Below are 27,101 nucleotides of genomic sequence, written 5' to 3' on the forward strand. Positions count from 1 at the left end.
GATAAATAAGGGGGAAACAAAGAATGCAACATAATTAGATTTCCAAAAGCCTTTTGATATAAGTATCCCACCCCGATCAGGCTGTTCAATGAGATAACAACCTGATGGGTGTAGCACATTAGCACAGATAAAGTATTGGCTAATTAACATGAGACAGAAAATTTAGATGGGGTTGGGAGTTTTGCTTTTTATTCCTGACGAAGGGCTTTTGCCCGAAACGTCGATTTCGAAGCTACTTGGATGCTGCCTGAACTGCTGTGTCTTCTAGCACCACTAATCCAGAATCTGGTTTCCAGCATCTGCAGTCATTGTTTTTACCTCAGTCATTTTCAGGATGGCAACCTATATCTATTGGAGTGCCACAGGGATCATTGTTGGGCCAGAATTATTTATAATATAATATAATAAAAGCTGAGAGGATGGTTCCCATTGTGGGAAAATCTAGAACCAGAAGGCATAGTACAGAATAAAGGGGTGCTAATTTAATACTGAAATGAGAAGGAATTTCTTCTCTCAGAGGGTTGTGTGTCTTTGGAACTGTGGGAGCTGTGGGAGTAGAGTCCTTGTGTATATTTAAAGTAGCAAAAGATAGGCTCTTGATCAGTAGGGGAATGAAGGGTTACAGAGAAATGACAGGATCGTGGACATGAGGAATGGCAGTTTAGGCATGATTCTATTGAGTGGCAGAATAGGTAGAAGGGGCCAAATATCCTACTCCTCTTCCTGTTTCTTACGGTCTTATATTAAATGACTTGGATAAGCAAAGTGAATATACTGTGACGAAGTTTTCAGATGACCCAAGAATAGGCCAGAAGCCAAGTGCTAGGGATGACAAAAACATCTGCAGAGATATAGACAGGTTAATGGAGTCAGCAAAATGATAGGTGGCATATTATTATTAAGTCAAAAGCATGTATAGTCCCTTGAAGAAAGAGAGGGCGCTTTACTGAGCTGAGCGATTTTTACAGTACGTGTCTGTGACTAGCTGAGAGTCAGAGTACTGAGAATTGAACAATCGCCAGTAGGGTTATTAACATTTGCTTGGGTTGGGTTTTTTTTTGAAGTTATGGCAACAGGATTTGAATTTAACTGATTAATTTAAAATATACCCAGGATACCAAACACCAATTGAATTTAAATTTGGTTCTATTGACACCTCGAACCTATGGGATGGCAGGAATCATGGGGTTGATAAAGGAGGGTATTTTGAAAATTCCTAAGAGTTAACTGCCTATCGAAGATGAAAAGCTCTCAAAGAAATCTCTAAAAAGGTTGTGTTGATGCTGTTCCTTTAACAAGGTTATGTTGTCCTTGGTTTTTTTCCTCAGGTTGTAAAAACACAGGTTCTGAAAATTCTGGGCTTGGATAAGTTTTTGGGTCAGTTTGATTATAGCCAACAGATATTGCGTCAGGCTGAAAAGACTTGTACAGTGAAAGGGGAGTGGCCAGTTCTCCCAGCTCAGTTTTTCTCTGGTTTGATTTGGTTTTTGGCAGTCTGGCTATTCACCGAAAGCAGTCAGGCAGTAAAAAAGCCGCTGAACCCAAAGGAGCAGAGCCTTGCTGAATCTCCCTCTCTCTCTGACAGTTATCCTGTAACACGCTGTGTTTGATTTTACCTTTTGTGCCAGAGGGTGTTTATGGGGATTGTTGCAAGTATCCAGAACAGCATCATTAAGTTGGGATGATCGAGTGAGTTTTCGAATAGGTTGTTATTCAGTATTTTGTTCGTGATTCAGTCGGTAATCGTGTAAATAAATTTGGTTTTGTTTAAAACTACATGGTTTGACCAACTGCATCCCTCCTAGAATATCCTTGGTTGAACCCAATTCTGACCTCTTTGCTAATTCTATAAGTATAGACTTTTCTTTTCTTTCTAAACTTTGTTAACAAATTTAGGAATAATCTTCAAACCCCAGAATGTCTTTAGCAATTTTAAGAGCTGTTTCTCTCACTTGTAAATTTAACCAACCACAAGTAACCAAAATTAAACAAATTGTCTTGCCTACATTTTATTTAAAGGACTAGGACACTAAGCGTCAAGTGTTTAAATCTGCTGGGACCTTTTGTACCCCAAATCTGTCCAAATCTCAGAGTGGATCTGTGTAAATCTGTCCAAATCACAGACCTGAACCCCCAAACTGTAAGGCATTCGACAAGGTTCCCCATGGGAGACTGGTTAGCAAGGTTAGACCTCATGGAATACAGGGAGATGAGCCATTTGGATACAGAACTGGGTCAAAGGGAGAAGACAGAGGATGGTGGTGGAGGGTCGTTTTTCAGACTGGAGGCCTGTGACCAGTGGAGTGCCACAAGGATCGGTGCTGGGTCCACTACTTTTCATCATTTATATAAATGATTTGGATGTGAGCATAAGAGGTACAGTTAGTCAGTTTGCAGATGAACACCAAGATTGAAGGTGTAGTGGACAGAGAAAAAGGTTACCACAGATTACAACAGGATCTTAATCAGATGGGACAATGGGCTGATAAGTGGCAGATGGAGTTTAATTTAGATAAATGCAAGGTGCTGCATTTTGGGAAAGCGAATCTTAGCAGGACTTATGATGTCCCAGGGAGTATTATGAACAAAGAGTCCTTGGAGTGCACGTTTGTAGCTCCTTGAAAGTGGATTTGCAGGTAGATAGGATAGTGAAGGCAGCATTTGATATGCTTTCCTTCATTGGTCAGAGTACTGAGTACAGGAGTTGGGAGGTCATGTTGCGGCTGTACAGGACATTTTAGGCCACCTTTGGAATACTGCGTGCAATTCTGGTCTCCTTCCTATTGGAAAGATGTTGTGAAACTTGAAAGGGTTCAGAAAGGATTTACAAGGATGTTGCCAGGGTTAGAGGATTTGAGCTTTCGGGAGAGGTTGAATAGGCTGGGCTGTTTTCCCTGGAGCGGAGGCTGAGGGGGTGACATTAGAGAGGTTTATAAAATCATGAGGGGCATGAAGTCTCTTCTCTGGGGTAGGGGAGTCCAGAACTGGAGGGCAAAAGTTTAGGGTGAGAGGGGAAGGATATAAAAGAGACCTGAGGGGCAACTTTTTCACGCAGAGGGTGATACGTGTATGGAATGAGCTGCCCAGAGGAAGTGGTGGAGGCTAGTATGATTGCAACATATAAAAGCATCTGAATGGGTATGTGAATAAGAAGGGTTTGGAGGGATATGGGCCGGGTGCTGGCAGGTGGGACTAGGTTAGGTTGGGACATCTGGTTGGCGTGGACCAAACGATCTGTTTCTGTGCTATATATCTCTATGACTCTATGCTATGGCAGTAAACCCATCTGCTAAATTAAACCAAACACAGAAAAGCTCACCTCACCTCATAATCTGTTAAAGTATGAGTGACAGAACTACCCAAATTCCACTTCTTAACAAAAAATATCAATGTTATTCTTCAACTATCAGGTGAACATTAACCAACAACTATTTACAACTCCTAGCCTCCTTTTTCTCAAAGGTTTGTTATCTAACTCCACTCAATAACAATATACTGATCCAATAAAGCCCCGATTAAATTTACAGTAACCCAATTTTTCAAAGCCAGACAGCGGCTGTCATCTCCGGTGTCGATCTTCTTCTGTTTAGAGATCTCCCTACGTCATCTTCGGTGTTCTGCTGCACAGATTTTTCATATGAAAAAGGTACCTTTGATATGGTGTGTTTTCGGCAGTCTATGGCAATGGCAAGTGGTGCACTTTCTGGCTAACTGTCCAAAATGCCCGCTTTTTATGTCCCAAACATCGGATTATCTCATTGGTTCGATGTTGACAAAACAGTAAAATTCAAATTTGATTGGGTTTTAGTATCCTGGGACATAGTTTAAACTGATGGGTTAAATTTGAACAGCTGTGAAAGCAACTTATACACTTAATGGTAAGGTCCTAGGGAGGGTTGCTGAACAAAGAGGCCTTGGAGTGCAGGTTCATAGCTCCTTGGAAGTGGAGTCGCAGGTAGATAGGGTAGTGAAGAAGGCGTTTAGTATGCTTTCCTTTATTGGTCAGAGTATTGAATACAGGAGTTGGGAGGTCATGTTGCAGCTGTACAGGACATTGGTTAGGCCACAGTAGGAATACTGCAAGCAATTCTGGTCTCCTTCCTATCAGAAAGATGTTGTGAAACTTGAAAGGGTTCAGAAAAGATTTACAAGGATGTTGCCAGGGTTGGAGGATTTGAGCTATAGGGAGAGGTTGAACAGGCTGGGGCTGTTTTCCCTGAAGCGTCGGAGGCTGAGGGGTGACCTTACAGAGGTTTACAAAATTATGAGGGGCATGGATAGGATAAATAGACAAAGTCTTTTCCCTAGGGTTGGGGAGTCCAGAACTAGAGGGCATAGGTTTAGGGTGAGAGGGGAAAGATATAAAAGAGACCGAAGCGGCAACGTTTTCATGCAGAGGGTGGTACGTGTATGGAATGAGCTGCCAGAGGATGTGGTGGAGGTTGGTACAATTGCAACATTTAAGAGGCATTTGGACTGGTATATGAATAGGAAGGGTTTGGAGGGATATGGGCCATGTGCTGGCAGGTGGGACTAGATTGGATTGAGGTATCTGGTCGGCGTGAACGGGTTGGACTGAAGGGTCTGTTTCAATGCTGTACATCTCTATGACTCTATGATTCTATAATTAATATCTAGGTTACAGGCAAAATGTTATATCTTTCAATTTTCCAGCACACTCTGTGGCACGACAGGTGCTTGCCAGCTTTCACTCTCTCTTAAAGATACAGTACACGCCTTCAATTTCATTATAGTGTGGGTTTCCTCCAAGTGCTCTGGTTTCCCCCCACAGTCTAAAGATGTGCAGGTTAGGTGGACTGGCCATTGTATCCAGGGATGTGCAGGCTAAGTAGATTAGCCATGGGAAATGTAGGGTTACAGGGATAGGGTAGTGAGGTGAGTCTGGGTGGATGCTCTTTAGAAGGTCAGTGTGGACTCGATGGACTGAATAACCTGCATCCATACTGTAGGGACTCTATGATATAATACTATGATACAATACTATGATACAGTACAGTTTGTTATCAACAAACACATTGACTTGAATCCCATTTACCACCTCCCGAGATAAAGAACAGGAAACGACATCACTACCGGAAATGTCGTCACCAACCCAAGGAAACCTAAACACAAATAAAAAGTGGGCTATACCACCAATGCTTCATCCGGAGGTTCACTTATGATGTTACCTCATATGGTGACAAAACATCTGAAAATGAACCAATCAACTCAACGAGCAAACCTACGTCCAGAACTTCAACCTGAGCTACAAATCTTCTCTGCTAAGATTTAGAAGAGGCATGAGGGGCATTTTTTTTTTTACACAGAAGATGGTTTGCATGTGGAAAGAACTTCCTGAGGAGGTGGTGGATGTGGACACAATTACAACATTTAAAAGACATTTGGATAAGTACATGAAAAGGAAAGGTTTGAAAGGATATGGGCCAAGAGTAGACAGGCAGGACAAGTTTAGTTTAGGATTATATTTGGTATGGACTAGTTAGATCAAAGGGTCTGTTTCTGTGCTGTATGACTCTATGACATAATAAAGTACAGTCAGTTCTGATATAATATGATAGTTCCATTCTTGTGCAATCTTGTATTATAAGAAAATCATACAATAGCCATGCCATTTAAACTAATGGGGCTGGAATCACGTTACAGCCATACAGGTAAGAAAAGCTTGCATTCTACAAATAACAATCTCAACTCTTCAATCTCATTAAAGCCAATTCACAGTGGCTGTAGTCATGTTCTGCTCAGAATTTTCTGATTTTGCTGAAATTGTATTTGGATTTCTATTTATGAAAAGATTTTAGAGAAAATAAATCCAAGATATTTTAATGATGCACAGACACATAAGATTATAAAACATAAGAACGTAAAAATTCGGAGCAGGAGTAGGTCATCCGGCCCTTCATGATGATCATTGCTGATTTTTTTCTCTGACTCAGATCCACTTAGCTGAGTTCTCACCGTATTAGTTAACTCCTTTATTGTTCAAAAAAAATGTCTACCTTAGCTTTAAAAACATTTACTGAAGTAGTGTCAACTACTTCACTGGGCAAGGAACGACATGGATTAACAACCCTCTGGGTAAAAAGGCTCCTTCTCAATTCAGTTCTAAATCTGCTCAGCCTAATCTTGAGGCTGTGCTCTCTTGTCCTAGCTTCACCTGCCAATGGAAACATCCTCTCTACTTCCATCTTATCTATTCCCTCCATAATTTTCTATCTTTCTATAAGACCCCTCTTCATTCTTCCGAATTCCAATGAATATAATCCCAGCCTACTCAATCTCTCCTCATAAGCCAAAACCATCAACTCCGGAATCAACCTCTGTGCCCCCTCCAAAGCTCGTCCATCCTTTCTCAAGTAAGGAGACCAAAACTGCACACATTACTCCAGGTGTGGCCTCACCAGCACCTCGTACAGCTGGAACGTAACCTCCCTGTTTTTACACTCAATCCCTTTAGCAATGAAGAATAAAATTCCATTTGCCTTCCTAATTACTTGTTGTACCTGCAGACCAAACTTCTGTAATTCATGCACAAGGACACCCAGGTCCCTCTGCATCGCAGCATGCTGCAACTTTTACCATTCAAGTAATAATCCTTTTTACTGTTACTCCTACCAAAATGGATGACCTCAGATTTATTAACATTGTATTCCATCTGCCAGACCTTTGCCCACTCAAAGTATTTATGTTCCTCTGCAAAGTTTCACAGTCCTCTGCACACTTTGATCTACCATTCATCTTAGTGTCATCTGCAAACTTTGACACCTTACACGTGGTTCCCAACTCCAAATCATCTATCTAAATTGTAAATAATTGCAGTCCCAACACCGATCCCTGAGGCACATCACTAGTCACTGATTGCCAGCCAGAATACACTCATTTATCTCCACTCTTTGCTTCCTTTTTTTTGCTAAAACACTGGTTCCAAATCGATTCAAGTGGAGACCGTCCCAACGGTACAGATCCCCCCCGGTTCCAAAACTGATGCCAATGCCTCATGAAATGGATACCCCCTTTCCCACACAACTCCCATAGTCACGTGTTTACTTCCCTAATTTTCTTATCCCTATGCCAATTAACACTTGGCTCGGGCAGTAATCCAGAGATTATGACCCTCAAGGACCGGTTTCATAATTTCATTCCGAGTGCTTGATAATGCCCAAATAGGTCCTCCTTCCCAGCTTGCCTATGTTGTTAGTCACATGGTGGACCATAACAACTGGATCCTCCCCCTCCAACATCCTTTCAAGTCAGTTAGAGATGCCCTTCACCCTGGCACCAGGCAAGCAACACACCATGCGGGACTCCTGATCCGGTTGCAAAAGATACTATCTATTCCGCTAATCATAGAATCCCCTGTAACTACCACTTGTCTTTTTGCTTCCCTCTCTTGAATGGCCTTCTGCACCATGGTGCCGTGTTCAGCTGGTTCATCCTCCCTGGAACCCTTTTCCTCATCCACACAGGGAACAAGCATCTCATACATATTGGATAAGGTCAAAAGTTGAGGCTCCACCACTCCTGAACTCAGGATCCACCTACTTTCCTCACTTGCAATCACACCCTGTTGTCACTAACTGAATTTGAATCACTTAATCAACCAGGTATGACGGCCTCCTGAAACCAAGCGTTCAAGTAACTCTCCCCCTCCCAGCTGTGCCACAGTGTTTGAAGGTTAGATTCCGGATCATCAACTCTAAGCCGGAGTTTCTCAGTAACCAACACTTGTGTAAGTGTGGTCACTGCCATCCACAATGGGATCGGCCAGCTCCCTCATCATACAGCACATCACCTACCCAGCTATCTCTACTTAGTTAATTACTGCAATACTTTATATAAATTTATGAGTTAAATAATTTCTAACACTTCTCTGCTATGGTCTTTTTCAAATAACCAATTAATAGATAAATTTTTAAAAAGTAATTTTTTAACCAATCACACGATACAGAAGAAATAAAAAAGCTTTACCTTATCAACAGACCACAGAGTTTTTTTTTAGGTTAGAGGAGGGGGGCGGTTGGGAGACACGACCTGTGTAGTGTCTCGGGATCAGCTGTGCCTAAATATATCAATTCACTCATCTTCTCAATGAACCGCTTCCCCCACAAGATAAGTTTTTAAATGGAGAACTTACCTTCCCGACCACCCCCTGGTTTCCGTTCTCACCGCTCCCGCTGCACATATGAAGACTTAAGAGCAGTCCTTTGAGTAGGCTCCACCATCTGATTAATTCTTCTGAATATAATCTCTACTCCATTCTCTTTCTACCCTCATAAACCTGGACTCTCTAGTCAATCAAACTACTCACCTTGTCTTGAATAGGTTGAATGACACACCCTCCATTGCACTCTGCAGAAGATAATTTCACAGACTAATACCCTTCTTAGACAAAGCTATTTCACCACAGGTCTATCCCAGGAGACCTCGTATTCTTAAATTGTGTTCCCTCGTTCCAGTTTCTCCCAGAAGAATAAATATCCAATCAAGTGTCCTCAGGATCGTATAAGTTTCAATAAAATCAACTCCTATTCACTTGAACTCTGATTTTTCAACCAAGACGACCAGACATACTCTAGATGTAATTTCACAAAGGCCATATACACCTGCAGCAAAACCTCCCTACTTCTATTTTCCATTCCCTTTGCATCCTATTGTTTTCCTAATTATTGACTTATGTAGCAGGACACCCAGATTCCATCTGTGCCATGAACTGTGCAATCTCTATTTCAATAGTATACTGCTTCTCTATTCTTCCCGTGAATGTGGACAAATTCACATTTACCCACATTGTTATCCTGCCAAATTTCTGTCCACTTACTTGACCAATCTGTATCACTTTGTAGACTTTTTAACCTCACCTTGACAACTTATTTTCCTATGTGTCTTAATTCATTGGCAAATGTAGCTACCATACATTCATCCTAGTCATTAATATAAATTGTAAATATCTGAGACCCCAGCATTGATCCCTGTGGCACTTAACTAGTTGCATTAATTGTTTATCAATAATGCAGTGAAGAGTTGGCAGATGCACAGGAGGCTGGTGGGGATCAGAAACCAATGTAATTTATTAAGGACAGGGGTGAAGAGTATTAACGTGGGATGTAACATTGGCCGTGTTTTGAACAAAATTAACTTCATGGTGGGTGCAATATACAAGGACAGCAATAATCGAATATGAAAGTAGAGGTATGTAACAAGCAGCAGATGGACTGAGGTTAGGGTGTAGCTTTACAGTCTGTTAAAATAATGCAGGTTATACACCTACCAGAGTTCTGAAAGTCTGATCCCGATTTCCTAGAGGCCATTTAGAATCTAGAAAAAGGCAAGTAATGCTTATTAATAATCAAAGATATTTGAGGTTGCATAGTCAACACATTAAATTAAATAAAAGCAGAAATTACTGGAGAATCTTAGCAGATGTGGTAGCATCTGTGGGAAGAAAACAAAGTTAATGTTTCAAATCTGGAGATTTTTCTTCAACTCTGCTTTATTCCCACAGATGTTGCAGAGCATAAACCAGAGTTGAAGAGAAGTCACCAGATTTGAAACATTAACTCTGTTTTCTTCCCACAGATGCTGCCACACCTGCTGAATTTCTCCAGCAATTCTTCTTTTCCTTTCAGATGTCCAACATCTGCAAATCTTCATTTGAACTTAGACACTAAATTACACACTACATTGAATTTAAGATTCTAACTTTACATCTATGATAGTAAGATTGTTATGACAGATTGAAGACTACACTGGCAATGGCACAAATTTGCTAAGATAATTACTGTTAAGATATTGTACTATATTGGCTACAAGGCCCATCTACGTTTCTGCTTTGGTGCTGTTGTACATTGTGCCAACCCAAGTACAATAGTTGAAACCAACAATATGCATTTTTTTAATACATGACCTTAACGTAGCAAAGCATTCCAATGCTTCACAGGTGTGTTATCAAACAAGATTGATAACAAGCCAAATAAAGAGATTTTAGGACCAGTGACCAATATCCTGATCAAAAAATTAGTTTTTTTAAAAAGAAGAATAGATAGAGAAATGCAAAGTTTAGGAGGGAAGTCAAGAAAATTGAAGTTGAAGTTGAAGACAATTCTGGTGCTGCAGAGAGGAGAACGGACGGAGCCATGGGCAAATTTGAAAACAAGGACAAGGACAAGAAATTAAAACCAGAATATTGTTTATTCACTACAGCCTCCAATGTACCAGCTCAATCTTTGGACACAAAGGAGGACCAAGAAAATGAGAAGGAAAGAAGAACAGAATATAAATGCAATCTAGCAAAAAACACGAAAATATACCGTAAATTCTTCTTTAGGTATGTAAAAAGAAAACATTTGCTGGGGGTAGCATGGTGGCTCAGTGGTTAGCACTGCTGCCTCACAGCACCAGGGACGTGGACTTGATTTCACCCTCAGGCAGTCTTTGTGGAGTTTGCACATTCTCCCCATGTCTGCATGGGCTTCCTCCTGGTGGTCTGGTTTCTTCCCACAGTCCAAAGATTGCAGATTAGGTGAATTGGCCATAATAAATTGCCCCGTAGTGTCCAGGGATGTGTGAGCTAGGTGGATTAGCCATGAGAAATGCAGGGTTACAGGGAGAGGATAGGAGGGTGGGTCTGGGTGGGATGCTCTTTAGAGAGTTGCTGTGGACTCAATGGGTTGAATGACCTACTTCCACACTGTAAAGATTCTACGATTTAAGATAAACATGGGCCCATTAAGTCACAGTCTGGACAATTTAAATTGGGGGAAAGCAGAAGTGGCAGAGAAGCTAAATGATTACTTTGTATTTATTGTCATAGAGAAAGATACAAGAGATGCATAGAATGCGGAAGTGGAGGAGGCAGGTCCACTTACAACATTTGAAAGGAAGCTGGATGGTTATATGAATAGGAAGGGTTGCGAGGGATATGAGCCAAATGCTGGCAATTGGAACTAGATTTATTTAGGATATCTGGTCAGCATGGACAAATTAGAAGGAAAGGTCTGTTTCTGTGCTGTACATCTCTATGACAATGACTCTGACACCAGGAGTAACAGTGCAGAAATAGGAGGAGAATTGATTGCACGTCATTCTTTCATTACAACTTGATAGATAAGAATGAAACTAGGAAGCTTCAGTCCAACCCACTGCATGACAATGGAGAGGTGTCAGAGAAGGATAGCATGGTCAGCTGCCTCAAAGTGAATAGAGAAGGACCAGGTGGAACAGTTTCATCCTCAACGCAATCACATGGGATTATAAAAGAATTGTGGTAGCTTGGCAAGTGCAGAAATAAGATCTTGCATTTCAACTTGATGAAATGTGTGTGAAATATTACGCTATTTACAGATATACACACCACCCTGCCCAACTTGTTAATTGACTGTACCATTCAATAAGCGTTCAGACAGACAACAGGAAACTGCATTCAATGGTGATGGTTCTTCTGAAACCATTACAGAAGTTCAAATGAATAAAGCATTCGACTCACATTGGTTTCCCAGGTCCATTTTTCATTTGCTATTTCATTAACCTCTCAGCCTCATTTCAATCTGACATGAAGACTTTGAGAGTATCACAGACCTGCACATAGTGGCAATTTAATTTCTACTTGATAATGGTGCTTCATCTTTCCCAGTGACCTATAACAATCTTACAAATACTGCAACCAGGGTTCAACTAGCAATACCCCACAACATTTCAATTTCTTTTCACTCTTCTTGGGCGGCACAGTGGCACAATGGTTAGCACTGCTGCCTCACAGTACCAGAGACACGGGTTCAATTCCCACCTCAGGCAACTCTCTGGGTGGAGTTTGCACATTCTACCTGTGTCTGCGTGGGTTTCCTCCGGATGCTCCGGTTTCCTCCCACAGTCCAAAAATGTTCAGGTTTGGTGAACTGGCCATGCGAAAGTGTTAGGTGAAGGGTTAAATGTAGGGGAATGGGTCTCGGTGTGTTGCTCTTCGGAGGGTCGGTGTGGACTTGTTAGGCCAAAGGGCCTGTTTCCACACTAAGTAATCTAATCTAAAAATTCTTAATCGGAGCAGTCCATTCATAATTTCCAACTCTTGTCACTATTTTGCTTTCCCTCTCACCGACTTCCCCACCCTTGCTGATCCTATGGCATATATTATGTACTTTAAATTTAGAGTCATAAAGTCATAGAAATGTACAGCATGGAAACAGACACTTTGCTCGAACCCATTCTCACCGACCAGATATCCCAACCCAATCTCATCCCACCTGACACCACCCGGCCCATATCCCTTCATATTCGTATACACATCCAAATGCCTTTTAAATATTTCAATTATACCAGCCTCCACCACTTCCTCTGGCAGCTCATTCCATACTTATACCACCCTCTGTGTGAAAAGCTTGCCCCTTAGGTCTCATTTATATCTCTCCCCTCTCACCCTAGACCTATGCCCTCCAGTTGTGGAATACCCGACCCCAGGGAAAGGACTTGGCTTATTTACCCTATCCATGCCCCTCTATAAGGTCACCCCTCAGCCTCCGACGCTCCAGGGAAAACAGCTCCAGCCTGTTCAGCCTCTCCCGAAAGCTCAAATGCTCCAACCCTGGCAACATCCTTTCAAGTTTCACAACATTTTTCCGATAGGAAGAAGACCAGAATTGCACGCAATATTCCAACAGTGGCCTAACCGACGTCCTGTACAGCCGCAACATGACCTCCCAACTCCTGTACTCAATACTCTGACCAATAAAGGAAAGCATACCAAACGCCTTCTTCACTAACCTATCTACCTGCGACTCCTCTTTCAAAGAGCTATGATCCTGCACTCCAAAGTCTCTTTGTTCAGAACACTCCTTAGGACCTTACCATTAAGTGTATAAGTCCTGCGAAGATTTGCTTTCCCAAAATGCAGCACCTCGCATTTATCTGAATTAAACTCCATCTGCCACTTCTCAGCCCATTGGCCCATCTGGTCAAGATCCTGTTGTAATCTGAGGTGACCCTCTTCACTGTCCACTACACCTCCAATTTTGGTGTCATCTGCAAACTTACTAACTGTACCTCTTATGCTCGCATCCAAACCATTTATGTAAATGACAAAAAGTAGAGGACGCAGCACTGATCCTTGTGGCACTCCACTGGTCACAGTCCTCCAGTCTGGAAAAACAACCCTCTACCACCACCTTTTACCTTTGAGCCAGTTCTGTATCCAAATGGCTAGTTCTCCATGCATTCCATGAGATCTAACCTTGCTAATCAGTACACTGGAGCACGATCAGAGATGGCAATATTACCAATCATACAGGATGCCACCAGATCCAGGGTTACCGCAGGGGTCAGAAAAAAAATCAATCCTGGTGTGACATCTGTGCGGATTGGAGAAAAACGTGAAATCCCTACCTGTAGGGTGGAGACACCTCTAGACGTCCACCAATCCTAATTCCCCACACAAACCCAATAACTGTTTAGTTTGTGCAGAGGGTATCAAGGGACCTTTAAGCAACCTGTCCACTGTGGCGTCCCTGAGGCAGTTAAAATCTCCCCCTATAATGATGTGCCGAGACTTGAGACTTATCAGTTTAGAAAAAGCATCTACCAAGAATTTAAGAGGATGAGCTGGGGGACAATAAACATTTAAAATGCCATATTCTTCCCCATTTATCAAGGCTTTAAGAATTACAAACCTCCCGTATGTGTCTTTAACGCATTCCAACAATTTAAATGAGATTTTTCCTTACCAACATAGCCACTCCACTACTTCTGGTATTAAATGATGAAAAGTAAACTCGGTCAAAGTCATTCTGCTGTAATTTCAGATGCTCCTTGTCATCCGAATGTGTCTCCTGTAACAAAGCAATATCCACCTTCTCCTTTCTAAGACTCAAGAGTACCTTCTTCCTCTTAATTGGTGAGTGACTTCCCTTGATATTCCAGGTACACCATTTAATCAAATCATTAGCCATAATCTTCTGCAATTACATTTAAATTCCAGAGAGGAGGAACCCGAACCACAAATTGCTGAGCCTTAGTGTCGCATGGTCCACCAAATATAAAAACTACATAAACTAAAACCACTACATTTAACAAACATACAAAATTATTAAAAATAAAAAACAACCAGAAAACAAACCAACATATAAAGCGCCAATAGCGCCGAGTAGGGGAACTCAGCCCCTGCCTGGAGGGGGCAACTACCTGTCCCGAACTGCCCATAAATAAGCATCTAACCATCTCAACCACCTTTGCTTCTCCCAGCTAGAGCCACATTGCAAGCACAAGCTAAAAAGAATGAACACCCCATAGAATATCAATTAAAAATAAAAAAAAAATTCTTTTATAAAAAAAAAGGGAATAAATACCCCACCCATCCTTTGGTATGTCCTAACTTAGAAATTTGAAATGTACATCTTAACCACCGCCAGACATAGTTTGAACCAAATTATTATCAACAGAGGGAGAAAAAAGGGGGAAAAACCAAGCTCCAACCGGATTTCCTACATTTCTTTTACAGAATGATAAACGCATACCCAAGCAACGATATTGATACATACTACAATTGTTTAACTTAGGTTAGTTTGTCCACAAAGTCTCTTGCCTTCTCCAATGTGTCAAAGAGATGCATGGATCAAATCTAAGGTGATCCAAAGCACTGCCGGATATCTCAGGGAGTACGGAATCCCAAGCTCCTTCAATCTTCTCTTGACACCATCATACGATTTTCGTTTCTGGATCACTGCCGCTGAAAAGTCCTGAAAAAACATGATTTTAGACCCCTCGTAAGTTAGGGCCTTTGGATCCTTCCCCTGGAGCCTGGAAGCCTCCATGACTCTATCCTTATCCCGGTAATGATGGAACTGCACCAGGAAAGGATGAGGGCGTTGACCCAGACCCGACCTCCGTGCTGCAACCCGGTGAGCCCTCTCCATCTTCAATCCTCTCATGCCAGTCTCCAAGTCAAGGAATTTCAGAAGCCAATCTTCAACAAATTCCGCAGGCCGCTCACCTTCCTTCCCTCGGGCAGACCGATGATCCACATGTTTTTTCCCCTGCCCCTGTTTTCAAGATCATCCACTTGGTCACGCAAATTACGAACCTGCGTCTTCAGGGCTTGGATCTCTTCCTTGAATGAACTGGCATCAGCTTCCACCATTGTGACCCTGTGCTCCACCTCATCCGTCCTCTTTTCCACGTCTCCCAGCTGCTTCTCATGCTTCTGCAGCATGAGAGAGACTGGAGCCAGCTTCTCTTCAATCTGTTTCCCCAACATCTCACGAGATTTCGAGAGCTGGTTCACCAGGTCCTGGAGAGTAATCTGCTCTGAGGCTGCTGCAGACCCGGCCTCAGATGCTCCTCCTCCCTTTTTAGGCATTTCTGGACAGTTGAAAATACAGGTAAGTCAATTTTTAAATGTTTCTTGGGGCTCCACAATCTTTCCAACACCCCCATAAATCCTGATGACCTGGGTTGGGTGGGTTAAAGGACCGTCCTGCTCCTGCTGCGATGCGAAGCTCTGCAGTGTGATCTTCTCAGATCGCCGCCATTTTAGTTCCCCCCCATCACTATTTTAAAACAAATAGAATTATGGTCGCTCGTCCCAAAGTGCTCCTCACCACTGACACCTCAGTCACCTGCCCTGCCTTATTTCCCAAGAGTAGGTCAAGCTTTGCAACTTGTCTAGTAGGTACATCCACATACTGAATCAGAAAATTGTCTTGTATGCACTTAACAAATTCCTCTCCATCGAACCTTTTTACACCAAGGCAGTCCCAGTCTATGTTTGGAAAGTTAAAATCCCTTACCACAACCACCCTATTATTCTTACAGATAGCTGAGATCTCCTTACAAGTTTGTTTCTCAATTTCCCTCTGACTTTTGGGGGGTCTATAATACAATCCCAATAAGGTGATCATCCCTTTCTTATTTCTCAGTTCCACCCAAATAACTTCCCTGGATGTATATCTGGGAATATCCTCCCTCAGCACAGTTGTAATGCTATCCCTTATCAAAACTGCCACTCCCCCTCCACTCTTGCTTCCCTTTCTATCCTTCCTGTAGCATTTGTGTCCTGGAACATTCAGCTGCCAATCCTGCCCATCCTGCGCCATGTTTCTGTCATTGCTATGATATCCCAGTCCCATGTTCCTAACCATGCCCTGAGTTCATCTGCCTTCCCTGTTAGGCCCCTTGCATTGAAATAAATGCAGTTTAATTTGTTAGTCCTACCTTGTCCCTGCCTACCCTGACTATTTGATTCACTTCTGTTCTCAACTGTACCAGTCTCAGATTGATCTCTTTCCTCACTATCTCCCTGGGTCTCACCCCCCCACCTTACTAGTTTAAATCCTTCTGAGCAGCTCTAGCAAATCTCCCTGCCAGTATATTAGTCCCCTTCCAATTTAGGTGCAATCCATCCTTCTTGTACAGGTCTCTTCTCCCCCAAAAGACATTCCAATGATCCAAAAATGTGAATCCTTCTCCCAAACACCAGCTCCTCAGCCATGCATTCATCTGCTCTATCCTCCTATTCCTGCCCTCACTAGCTTGTCACAATGGGAGTAATCCACATATTACTACTCTCGAGGACCTCCTTTTTAAATTTCTGCCTAACTCTCTGTAATCTCCCTTCAGAATTTCAACCTTTTCCCTTCTTATGTAGTTGGCTCCAATGTGGACAATGACCTCTTGCTGGCCCCTCTCCCCCGTGAGAACATTCTGCACCCTCTCTGAGATATCCTTTCCTGGAGTTAACCCATCTATGTGACTTTCCCCCCTTCCTATAACTGCCATCCATCACATACTGTTGCTGTTGCAAATTGCTCATTGCTTCTAACTGTCTCTCCAACCAATCCATTCAATCTGATAAGATTCGCATCCAACAGCATTTATGGCAGATATAATCTGCAATAACCCTGAAACTCTCTTTCAACTCCCACATCTGACAAGAAGTACATATCACTGTACTAAAGGTCATTTTTGCTCCTTCACAACTTACAGACCCAGAAAATAGCACCGTCTTATTCCTCTACAAAACACTGCCCAGGTTAAATTAATAGTTATGGCTTATATTTTAATTTTAATCAAGAGACATATCTCCAAAAATATATAAAGAAGAAAAAATCCCACTCTAATCACTACTGCAGCCTTTCTGTTGGACACTTACAACAACAATTAACTTATGTGCTGAGAACTTCGCCCAAACAGGTTCCTCGAAGATTAGTTGTGAATTTCACTATTTGTTAATTTTCCCAGATGCACTCCGATGTCCAGTGATACATGAATTCAAACAGCAAAGGCAGTAACTGCGCAGGTTCTCTCTCTCTCTCTCGCGCCTGCACTGTCCTCACCATGTCTATTTGAACGGCTAGTTTCATAAAAGAGAAATATGAGGGAAGAAGTGGGTCTGGGAGGAAGGATCATGACTGCGATGGAAAGCTTATATGTAGGTCTGTGGCAAAGTGCAAAAAAAGACACAGAAGTCTGGTCAGTCTTCTGATGAATGATTACCTTTTCTAAGCTAGAACATAATGAGTTGCTAGAACATAATTTTGAGACACTTGGAATAAAGAGGTTGACACAAACAATGACTGCTGAAAATGACGGGACGAGGGATGATGAATGAGTACAGAAAAATGGGTAAATAGATTTGTAAAAATAATGAACCAATAATTTTTGCCAAAGCTTGTTAAGTTCACAGGTAAGTGGGTCTTTGGGGAAAGTGACAAAATCAGAAAGGAAGAAACAACAGAGTGGTAAAAACAATGACTGCAGATGCTGGAAACCAGAGTCTAGATTAGAGTGGTACTGGAAAAGCACAGCAGTACAGGCAGCATCCGAGGAGCAGTAAAATTGACGTTTCTGGCAAAAGCCCTTCATCAGGAATACAGGCAGAGAGCCTGAAGGGTAGAGAGATAAATGAGAGGAGGGGGAGGGTGGGGAGAAAGTAGCATAGAGTACAATAGGTGAGTGGGGGAGGGGATGAAGGTGATAGGTCAGGAAGGGGGAGGGTGGAGTGGACAGGTGGAAAAGAAGATAGGCAGGTAGGACAGGTCATTGGGGGGGGGAAAAGAGTGCTGAGCTGGAAGTTTGGAACTGAGGTGAGGTGGGGGAAAGGGAAATGAGGAAACTGTTGAAGTCCACATTGATGCCCTGGGATTGAAGTGTTCCGAGGCGGAAGATGAGGCATTCTTCCTCCAGGCATCTGGTGGTGAGGGAGCGGCGGTGAAGGAGGCCCAGGACCTCCAGGTCCTTGGCAGAGTGGGAGGGGGAATTGAAATCTTGGGCCACAGGGCGGTGTGGTTGATTGGTGCGGGTGTCTCAGAGATGTTCCCTAAAGCGCTCTGCTAGGAGGCGTCCAGTCTCCCCAGTGTAGAGTAGACCACATCGGGAGCAACGGATACAATAAATTATATTGGTGGGTGTGCAGGTAAAACCTTAATGGATATGGAAGGCTCCTTTCGGGCCTTGGATGGAGGTGAGGGAGGAGGTGTGGGCGCAGGTTTTGCAATTCCTGCGGTGGTAGGAGAAGGTGCCAGGATGGAAGGGTGGGTTGTAGGGGGGGGCGTGGACCTGACTAGGTAGTCACGGAGGGAATGGTCTTTGCAGAAGGCGGAAAGGGGTGGGGAGGGAAAAATATCCCTGGTGGTGGCGGAAATGTCGCTGGATGATTTGGTTTATGCGAAGGTTGGTAGGATGGAAGGTGAGCACCAGGGGTGCTCTGTCCTTGTTACGGTTGGAGGGGTGGGGTCTGATGGCGGAGGTGCGGGATGTGGACGAGATGCGTTAGAGGACATCTTTATCCATGTGGGAAGGGAAATTGCGGTCTCTAAAGAAGGAGGCCCATCTGGTGTGTTCTGTGGTGGAACTGGTCCTCCTGGGAGATGTGGCGGAGGCAGAGGAATTGGGAATAGGGGATGGCATTTTTGCAGGAGGTAGGGTGGGAAGAGGTGTAATCCAGGTAGCTGTGGGATTCGGTGGGTTTGTAAAAAAAGTCAGTGTCAAGTCGGTCGTTGTTAATGGAGATGGAGAGGTCCAGGAAGGGGAGGGAGGTGTCAGAGATGGTCCAGGTAAATTTAAGGTCAGGGTGGAATGTGTTGGTGAAGTTAATGAATTGCTCAACCTCCTCGCGGGAGCACGAGGTGGCGCCAATGCAGTCATCAATATAGCGGAGGAAGAGGTGGGGAGTGGTACCAGTGTAATTACGCAAGATGAACTCTTCTACGTAGCCAAAGAGACAGGCATAGCTGGGGCCCATATGGGTGCCCATGGCTACCCCTTTGGTCTGGAGGAAGTGGGAGGATTTGAAGGAGAAATTAAGGGTGAGGACCAGTTCAGCCAAACGAATAAGGATGTAGGTGTAGAGGGATTTGATATCCATGGTGAAGATGAGGCGTTGGGGGCCGGGGAAATGGTTGTCTTGGAGGAGGTGGAGTCCATGGGTGGTGTCTCGAACGTATGTGGGGAGTTCCTGGACTAGGGCGGATAGGACAGTGTTGAGGTAGATAGAAGTGAGTTCAGTGGAGCAGGAGCATGCTGAGACAATGGGTCAGCCAGGGTGGTCAGGCTTGTGGATCTTGGGAAGGACAAAACAACAGAGTGACAGACAGCAAAAAATCACATGAACATTTCAGGGAAAGGTCTCAGCGGTCTTGCAGAAAGCTGGTATGACATGAAATACTAAAAGGCTTCCGTCTGTACTGTAACCATTCTTAGGTTAGGCGGGTCAGCAAAAATGAGAATGATATTGAAACAATACAAAGTAAAGTTGCAATGGCAGCAAAGAGAGATGATTGCAAGAAAGAAGTCATTAAAATGTTGTGACAGGAGGAATTGAAGACACATGCTTCCCTGCTACGCATAACAATGCAACAGAAAGAAAAAACGTCATAAGGCATGGAAACAACACACAATAAAGACATACAATATAGGAAGAGTAAAGCCATTCAGCCCTTCGAGCCTGCTCCACCATTCAATATGATCATGGCTGATCATCCATCTCAGTACCCTGTTCCCACTTTCTCTCCATATCCTTAAATTCTTTTAGTTCTAAGAACTATATCTCCATCCACTGGCTCACCACTGTCTGGGTGAAGAAATTCCTCTCCTGTCCTCAAAGTTCCACCAATTATCCTTAGACCGTGACCCATGGTTCTGGATTCTCTGTTCATGGAGAACATCCGTACTGCATCCACCCTGCCTAATCCTGATAGAATTTTGTGGGTTTCTTTGAGAAATGGTCAATTGTGTGTTTAAACTGTGACCCCACCACCATTTTGGACTCCATTCATTGGGTAAACTCAGGAAGAATGTTCCTGAACTAGCCTTACAAAATTTGTAAAATTTTAACATCAGCCTGATAAACCTCCTTGCACTCCCTCAATAGCTAGAATGAGTCTATGGGTCTGAGGGGGGGACCCTGGTTTGTGAACTTTAGGTAGTCCGTAGAAGAGGGGTGTGTTGAATCCATCCAGTTTCATTTTTTTGGAGATCTGTCTTGTTAATTTGTCTTGATTTATGAAGTTTCTTCAATGTGGCTGTGACGTTGGGTCTATCTTACCTGCTGGTAAGCGTTGGTATCTGTGAGCAGTGAGCTTGCCTTCTCAATGTACTGTGTTCTGTTTAGGATGTCGGTCATGCTTCCTTTGTCTGCAGGTAGGAATACAATGTTTCTGTCTTTTCTGAGTCCTTATACGGCTTTCCTCTCCTGTGTGTTGAGGGTGTTCCCTTCCTTCTTCCTGTTTAGTGTTGGTGCAACTGTCTGTCTGATGGTCTGCTGGGTTTCTGCTTTGAGTCCATTGTCCTTCAAGGTTGATTTTAATGCTGCTAAGAAATCCTTTTTGTCCTCTCTGTAGCTGTAGTTCATCCCTCTTAGTAGGACAGCTTTATACATATCAGTTAGTGGTCAGACTGTTAGGTTTTTAATCCAAGTGTTTCAGTTGTCTGTATTGTTCTTTTGAGTGAGCTTAGTTTTTCCTGCAGGGATAGATTTTTCATTTTCTCTGTTTACTGTTGTTTGATGTTGATTGCTCGTCTAGTATGTCTGTCCATTCATGGTCTGTCACGTTGGTATATAAAGTTTTTTGGTTCGAAATTTCCCAATTGTATTTATGGAGTCGGTTGTGGCGATAGAGTCATTGAGATGTACAGCATGGAAACAGACCCTTCAGTCCAACCTGTCCACACCAACCAGATATCCCAACCCAATCTAGTCCCACCTGCCAGCACCCAACCCATATCACTCCAAACCCTTCCTATTCATATACCCATCCAAATGCCTCTTAAATGTTATAATTGTACCAGCCTCCACCACTTCCTCTGGCAGCTCATTCCATACACCTACCACCCTCTGTGTGAAAAAGTTGCCCCTTAGGTCTCTTTTATATATTTCCATTCACACTAAACCTATGCCCTCTAGTTTTGGACTCCCAAACCCAAGGGAAAAGACTTCGTCTATTTACCCTATCCATGCCCCTCATAATTTTGTACCTCTATAAGGTCACCCCTCAGCCTCCAATGCTCCAGGGTAAACAGCCCCAGCCTGTTCAGCCTCTCCCTATAGCTCAAATGCTCCAACCCTGGAAACATCCTTATAAATTGCGAAGGATTGCGAAGATGATTCAGGAGAAGAGTGACAGTAATAGGGTGATTGTTATGGGAGACTTTAACTTTCCTGATATTGATTGGGAAAGCTATAGCTCAAGTTCGTTAGATGGGTCAGTGTTTGTGCAATGTGTGCAGGAGAGTTTCCTGACACAATATGTAGATAAGCCAACAAGAGGTGAGGCCATACTGGATTTGGTTCTGGGTAACGAACCAGGCCAGGTATTAGAACTAGAGGTAGGTGAGCACTTTGGGGACAGTGACCACAATTCGGTGATTTTTACTCTAGTGATGGAGAGGGATAAGTGAGTACTACAGGGCAAGAGTTATAGCTGGGGGCAGGGAAATTATGATGCGTTGAGGCATGACTTAGGATGTGTGGATTGGAAAAGTAGATTCCAAGGCAAGAGCGTAATTGATATGTGGAACTTGTTCAAGGAGCAACTATTGAGTGTCCTTGATAAGTACGTACCTATCAGGCAGGGAGGAAAGGGTCGTGTGAGGGAGCCGTGGTTTAATAAGGAGTTGGAATCCCTTGTTAAATGGAAGAGGGCGGCCTTTGTAAAGATGAGGCGTGAAGGTTCAATAGGGGCAATTGAGAGTTATAAGGTAGCCCGGAAGGACCTGAAGAGAGAGCTAAGAGCAGCAAGGAGGGGACATGAAAGGTCCTTAGTTGGTAGGATTAGGGAAAACCCTAAGGCTTTCTATCGGTAAGTTAGGAATAAAAGAATGACTAGGGAAGGAATAGGTCCAATCAAGGATAGTAATGGGAAGTTGCGTGTGGAGGCTGAAGAGATTGGGGAGGCGCTGAATGAATACTTTTCGTCAGTATTCACACAGGAACAGGACATTGTTGTCGATATGAATACTGAGGCACGAATAAGTAGAATGGATGGCTTTGAGATATGTAGAGAAGAGGTGTTGGAAATTCTGGCAAGGGTGAAAATAGATAAGTCCCCTGGGCCTGATGGCATTTATCCTAGGATTCTCTGGGAAGCAAGGGAGGAGATTGCAGAGCCATTGGCCTTGATTTTTGTGTCCTCTTTGTCGACAGGAGTAGTGCCAGAGGACTGGAGGCTAGCAAACATGGTTCCCTTGTTCAAGAAGGGGAGTAGGGATAATCCTAGTAACTATAGGCCAGTGAGTCTCACTTCTGTTGTGGGCAAAGTCTTAGAGAGAATTGTAAGGGATAGGATTTATGCACATCTGGATAAGAATGATGTGATCAAGGATAGTCAGCATGGTTTTGTGAAGGGCAGGTCGTGCCTCACAAACCTTTTTGAATTCTTTAAGAAGGTGACTAAGGAGGTAGATGAGGGGAAAGCGGTAGATGTGGTATATATGGATTTTAGTAAGGCGTTTGATAAGGTCCCCCATGGTAGGCTACTGCAGAAAATACAGAGATATGGCATAGAGGGTGAGTTGGAGGTTTGGATTAGGAATTGGCTCTCTGGAAGAAGACAGAGGGTAGTAGTTGATGGCAAAGGTTCATCTTGGAGTGCCGTCACTAGCGGTGTTCCGCAAGGATCTGTTTTGGGACCATTGCTGTTCGTCATTTTTATAAATGACCTGGAGGAAGGGTTAGAAGGTTGGGTGAGCAAGTTTGCGGATGATACGAAAGTCGGTGGAGTTGTAGACAGTGAGGAAGGATATGGCAGGTTACAGCGGGATATAGAGAAGCTGCAGAGCTGGGCAGAAAGGTGGCAAATGGAGTTCAATGTAGCTAAGTGTGAAGTGATTCACTTTGGTAAGAGTAATAAAAAGATGGATCACTGGGCTAATGGTAGACTACTTGGTAGTGTGGAAGAGCAGAGGGATCTTGGTGTCCATGTACACAGATCTCTGAAAGTTGCCACCCAGGTAAATAGTGCAGTGAAGAAGGCATATGGCGTACTGGCTTTTATTGGTAGAGGAATTGAGTTCCGGAGTCCTGAGGTCATGCTGCAATTGTATAAGACTCTGGTGCGGCCGCATCTGGAATATTGTGTGCAGTTTTGGTCGCCATTCTATAGGAAGGATGTGGAGGCACTGGAACGGGTGCAGAGGAAGTTTACCAGGATGTTGCCTGGTATGGTAGGAAAATCCTATGAGGAAAGGCTGAGGCACTTGGGGTTGTTTTCATTGGAGAAAAGAAGGTTTAGGGGTGATTTGATAGAGGTGTACAAGATGATTAGGGGGTTAGATAGGGTTGACAGTGAGAACCTTTTTCCACGTATGGAGTCAGCTATTACAAGGGGGCATAGCTTTAAATTAAGGGGGGGTAGATATAGGACTGATGTCAGGGGTAGGTTCTTCACTCAGCGAGTCCTAAGTTCATGGAATGCCCTGCCAGTAGCAGTAGTGGACTCTCCCTCTTTATGGGTATTTAAGCGGGCATTGGATAGGTATATGGAGGATAGTGGGTTAGTGTAGGTTAGGTGGGCTTTGATCGGCGCAACATCGAGGGCTGAAGGGCCTGTACTGCGCTGTATTCTTCTATGTTCTATGTTCTATGTTCTAAATCATTTCTAAACCCTTTCAAGTTTCACAACATCTTTCCAATACGAAGGAGACCAGAATTGCATGCAATATTCCAACAGTGGCCTAACCAGTGTCCTGTACAGCCACAACATGACCTTCAAACTCCTGTACTCAATACTCTGACCAACAAAGGAAAGCATACCAAACGCTGCCTTCACTGTCCTATCTACCTGTGACTCCACTTTCAAAGAGCTATGAACCTGCACTCCAAGGTCTCTTTGTTCAGCAATACTCCCTAGAACCTTACCATTAAGTGTATAAGTCCTGCTAAGATTTGCTTTCCCAAATGCAACACTTTGCATTTATCTTAATTAAAATCCATCTGCCACTTCTCAGCCCATTGGCCCATCTGGTCAAGATCCTGTTGTAATCGGAGGTAACGTTCTTCGCTGTCCACTACACCTCCAATTTTGGTGTCATCTGCAAACTAACTAACTGTACCTCTTATGCTTGCATCCAAATCATTTACGTAAATGATAAAAAGTAGAGGACCCAGCACCGATCCTTGTGGCACTCCACTGGTCACAGGCCTCCAGTCTGAAAGACAACCCTCTATTTTTCACAAAATTCTGCAGCCATTCTGTTCTGCTATATTTTTTGGCTTGTGGGGCGTTGAACAATGGTTTGTATTTGAGACATTTTGGTAGTAAGTGTTATCTGAGGCATTGATGCAGGAAGTACAGCTGTTCATGGTGGCGCTCAGTCAGATGGCATTGGTTTCCCATCATCAGGCTAGTTTTAGTGTATTGCACCCATAAATGTTTGGAGAACTTCAACCTGAGCCACAAATCTTCTAAAGAATTGCAAAGCTAGAATATCCTTCCTTGGATAAGGAGACTAAATCTGCACGTAATTTTTCAGGTGCAGTCTTACCAATGCCCTAAACAGCTGCAGTAAGATGATCTTGGCTCCTGTATTTTAATCTTCTTGCTATGAAGGCCAACATACCATTTTCATACGTCACCATTTCCTATACCTGCATGCTTACTTTCGGCAACTGGTGTACAAGGACACCTAGGAGATGACATGCAGTTTCCTCACCTGAACTATTAACCCATAGCATCCCTATATTGCGGAAGCAAGCCGTTTAACCCATCGTGTCCACATTATACCCTGCTAGGAGCATCCAACCCAAACAGCTCGGGGTCACAGTGTAAGAATAAGGGGTAAATCATTCAGGACTGATATGAGCAAGAATTTCTTCATTCAGAGAGTTGTGAACATATAGGATTGTCTAGTACACAAAGCTGTTGGAGCCAGTTTGTTAAATATATTCAAGAGGTGAGCTGGATGTGACCCTTTTGACTAAAAGGATCAAGGGGCAATGGACAGAAAGCAGGAATAGAATACTGAAATTCCATGATCATATTGAATGGTGGTGCAGGCCGGAAGGGCCAAATGGCCTACTGTTGTACCTATTTTCTATGTAGAGTCCTATACCCAAACATATTTAGCTGTCTGATTAATGATTTTCTGTCATAAAATCAGATAATTGCACATGTTCAGTGCCACTTTGCAATTCCTCAGATACTGAATTAGTCTGTGTCCAAATGCAACAGACCAGAATAATATCCAGGCCTGAGCTGACAAGCAGCATCTGAGGCAGGAGGGTACATCAGTACCCAATAACAGGGTCACGTGCTTGGGTCAGAGGTTGGCCTGAGGCCAGGGCCAGGACCAGCAGCAGGGTGATTCAGAACAAGAACAAAGAACAATACAGCACAGGAACAGGCCATTTGGCCCTCCAAGCCAGCTTGCTACATTTAACCTTTGGGCGGCACGGTGGTTAGCACTGCTGCCTTACAGCGCCAGAGACCCGGGTTCAATTCCCGCCTCAGGCAACTGACTGTGTGGAGTTTGCACGTTCTCCCCGTGTCTGCGTGGGTTTCCTCCGGGTGCTCCGGTTTCCTCCCACAGTCCAAAGATGTGCAGGTCAGGTGATTGGCCACCCTAAATTGCCCGTAGTGTAGCTAAGGGGTAGATGTAAGGGTATGGGTGGGTTGTGCTTCGGCGGGGTGGTGTGGACTTGTTGGGCCGAAGGGCCTGTTTCCACACTGTAAGTAATCTAATCTAATCTTTGTTTATTAACCGAATCCATATCCCTCTATTCCCTTCCTACTCAACACGTGTTTATCCCTTTCTCTGGCCCTACTGGAAAGTGGCAAGTAACATTCACGGCACAAACATGTCAGGTAACGATCATCTCCAACAGAAGAGATTCTAACCATCATCCATCATCCCTTGACTTTCAAAAGGCTATTGCTGAATCCTCCACTAACAACATTCTCGGGTTACCAGTAAACAGAAACTGAACTGGATTAGCTATGTAAATACTTTGGTTACAAGTGCAGGTCAGACATTAGGAATTCAGCAGCAAGTAATGAAGGGCTTATGTCCAAAATGTCAATTCTCCTGCTCCTCAGATGCTGCCTGACCGGCTGTGCTTTTCCAGCACCACACGTTTTGATTCTGATCTCCAGCATCTGCAGTCCTCACTTCCTCCTAGCAAGTAACACATCTCTTGACTCCCAAAGCCTGTCCACCAGCAACAAGTCAGGAATGTGATGAAATACTCTCCAGTCGTTTGGATGAGTACAGCTCCAACAACAATCAAAAAGCTTGATACCATTCAGGATAAAGGAGCCTGCTTGACTGACACAAAACCACAAACATTCACTCTCTCCACCACCAATACATAGTAGCAACTGTGTGCCATCTATAAAGTCACCAAGGCCCATAAAACAGCACCTTCCAAACTCATTGCCACTACCATCTAGAAGAACAAGGACAACAGATTAGTGGGTACACACCTACCTAAAAGTTCCTCTCTAAGCCATTGTTATCCTGAACTATATCACTGTTACTTCACTGTCACTGGGTCATAGTCCTGGATCTCCATCCCAAATCGCATTGTGTACACCTACACCGAATATACTGCAGCAATTGAAGAAGGTAGTTCATTATAGCTGTCTGAAAAGGGCAATCAGGGTGTTGGG

The 27,101-nt window shown here is 43.5% G+C and overlaps 1 protein-coding gene across 4 annotated transcripts in view; it reads right to left on the bottom strand.

The window, feature by feature from the left end:
- Positions 1-27,101, bottom strand: part of ubap1 (ubiquitin associated protein 1) — a 75,092-nt gene that overhangs the window by 40,159 nt on the left and 7,832 nt on the right. For all 4 annotated transcript variants that reach the window (XM_072572737.1, XM_072572729.1, XM_072572756.1 and 1 more), the window contains one exon: positions 9,287-9,333. In XM_072572737.1, coding sequence (XP_072428838.1) covers positions 9,287-9,326 — 40 coding nt within the window. In that variant the 5' untranslated portion in view covers positions 9,327-9,333. The remainder of the gene's footprint in view (positions 1-9,286; positions 9,334-27,101) is intronic.

The sequence above is a fragment of the Chiloscyllium punctatum genome, chromosome 1 (assembly GCF_047496795.1).
Source record: "Chiloscyllium punctatum isolate Juve2018m chromosome 1, sChiPun1.3, whole genome shotgun sequence".
In the NCBI taxonomy this organism is placed as follows: Eukaryota; Metazoa; Chordata; class Chondrichthyes; order Orectolobiformes; family Hemiscylliidae; genus Chiloscyllium; species Chiloscyllium punctatum.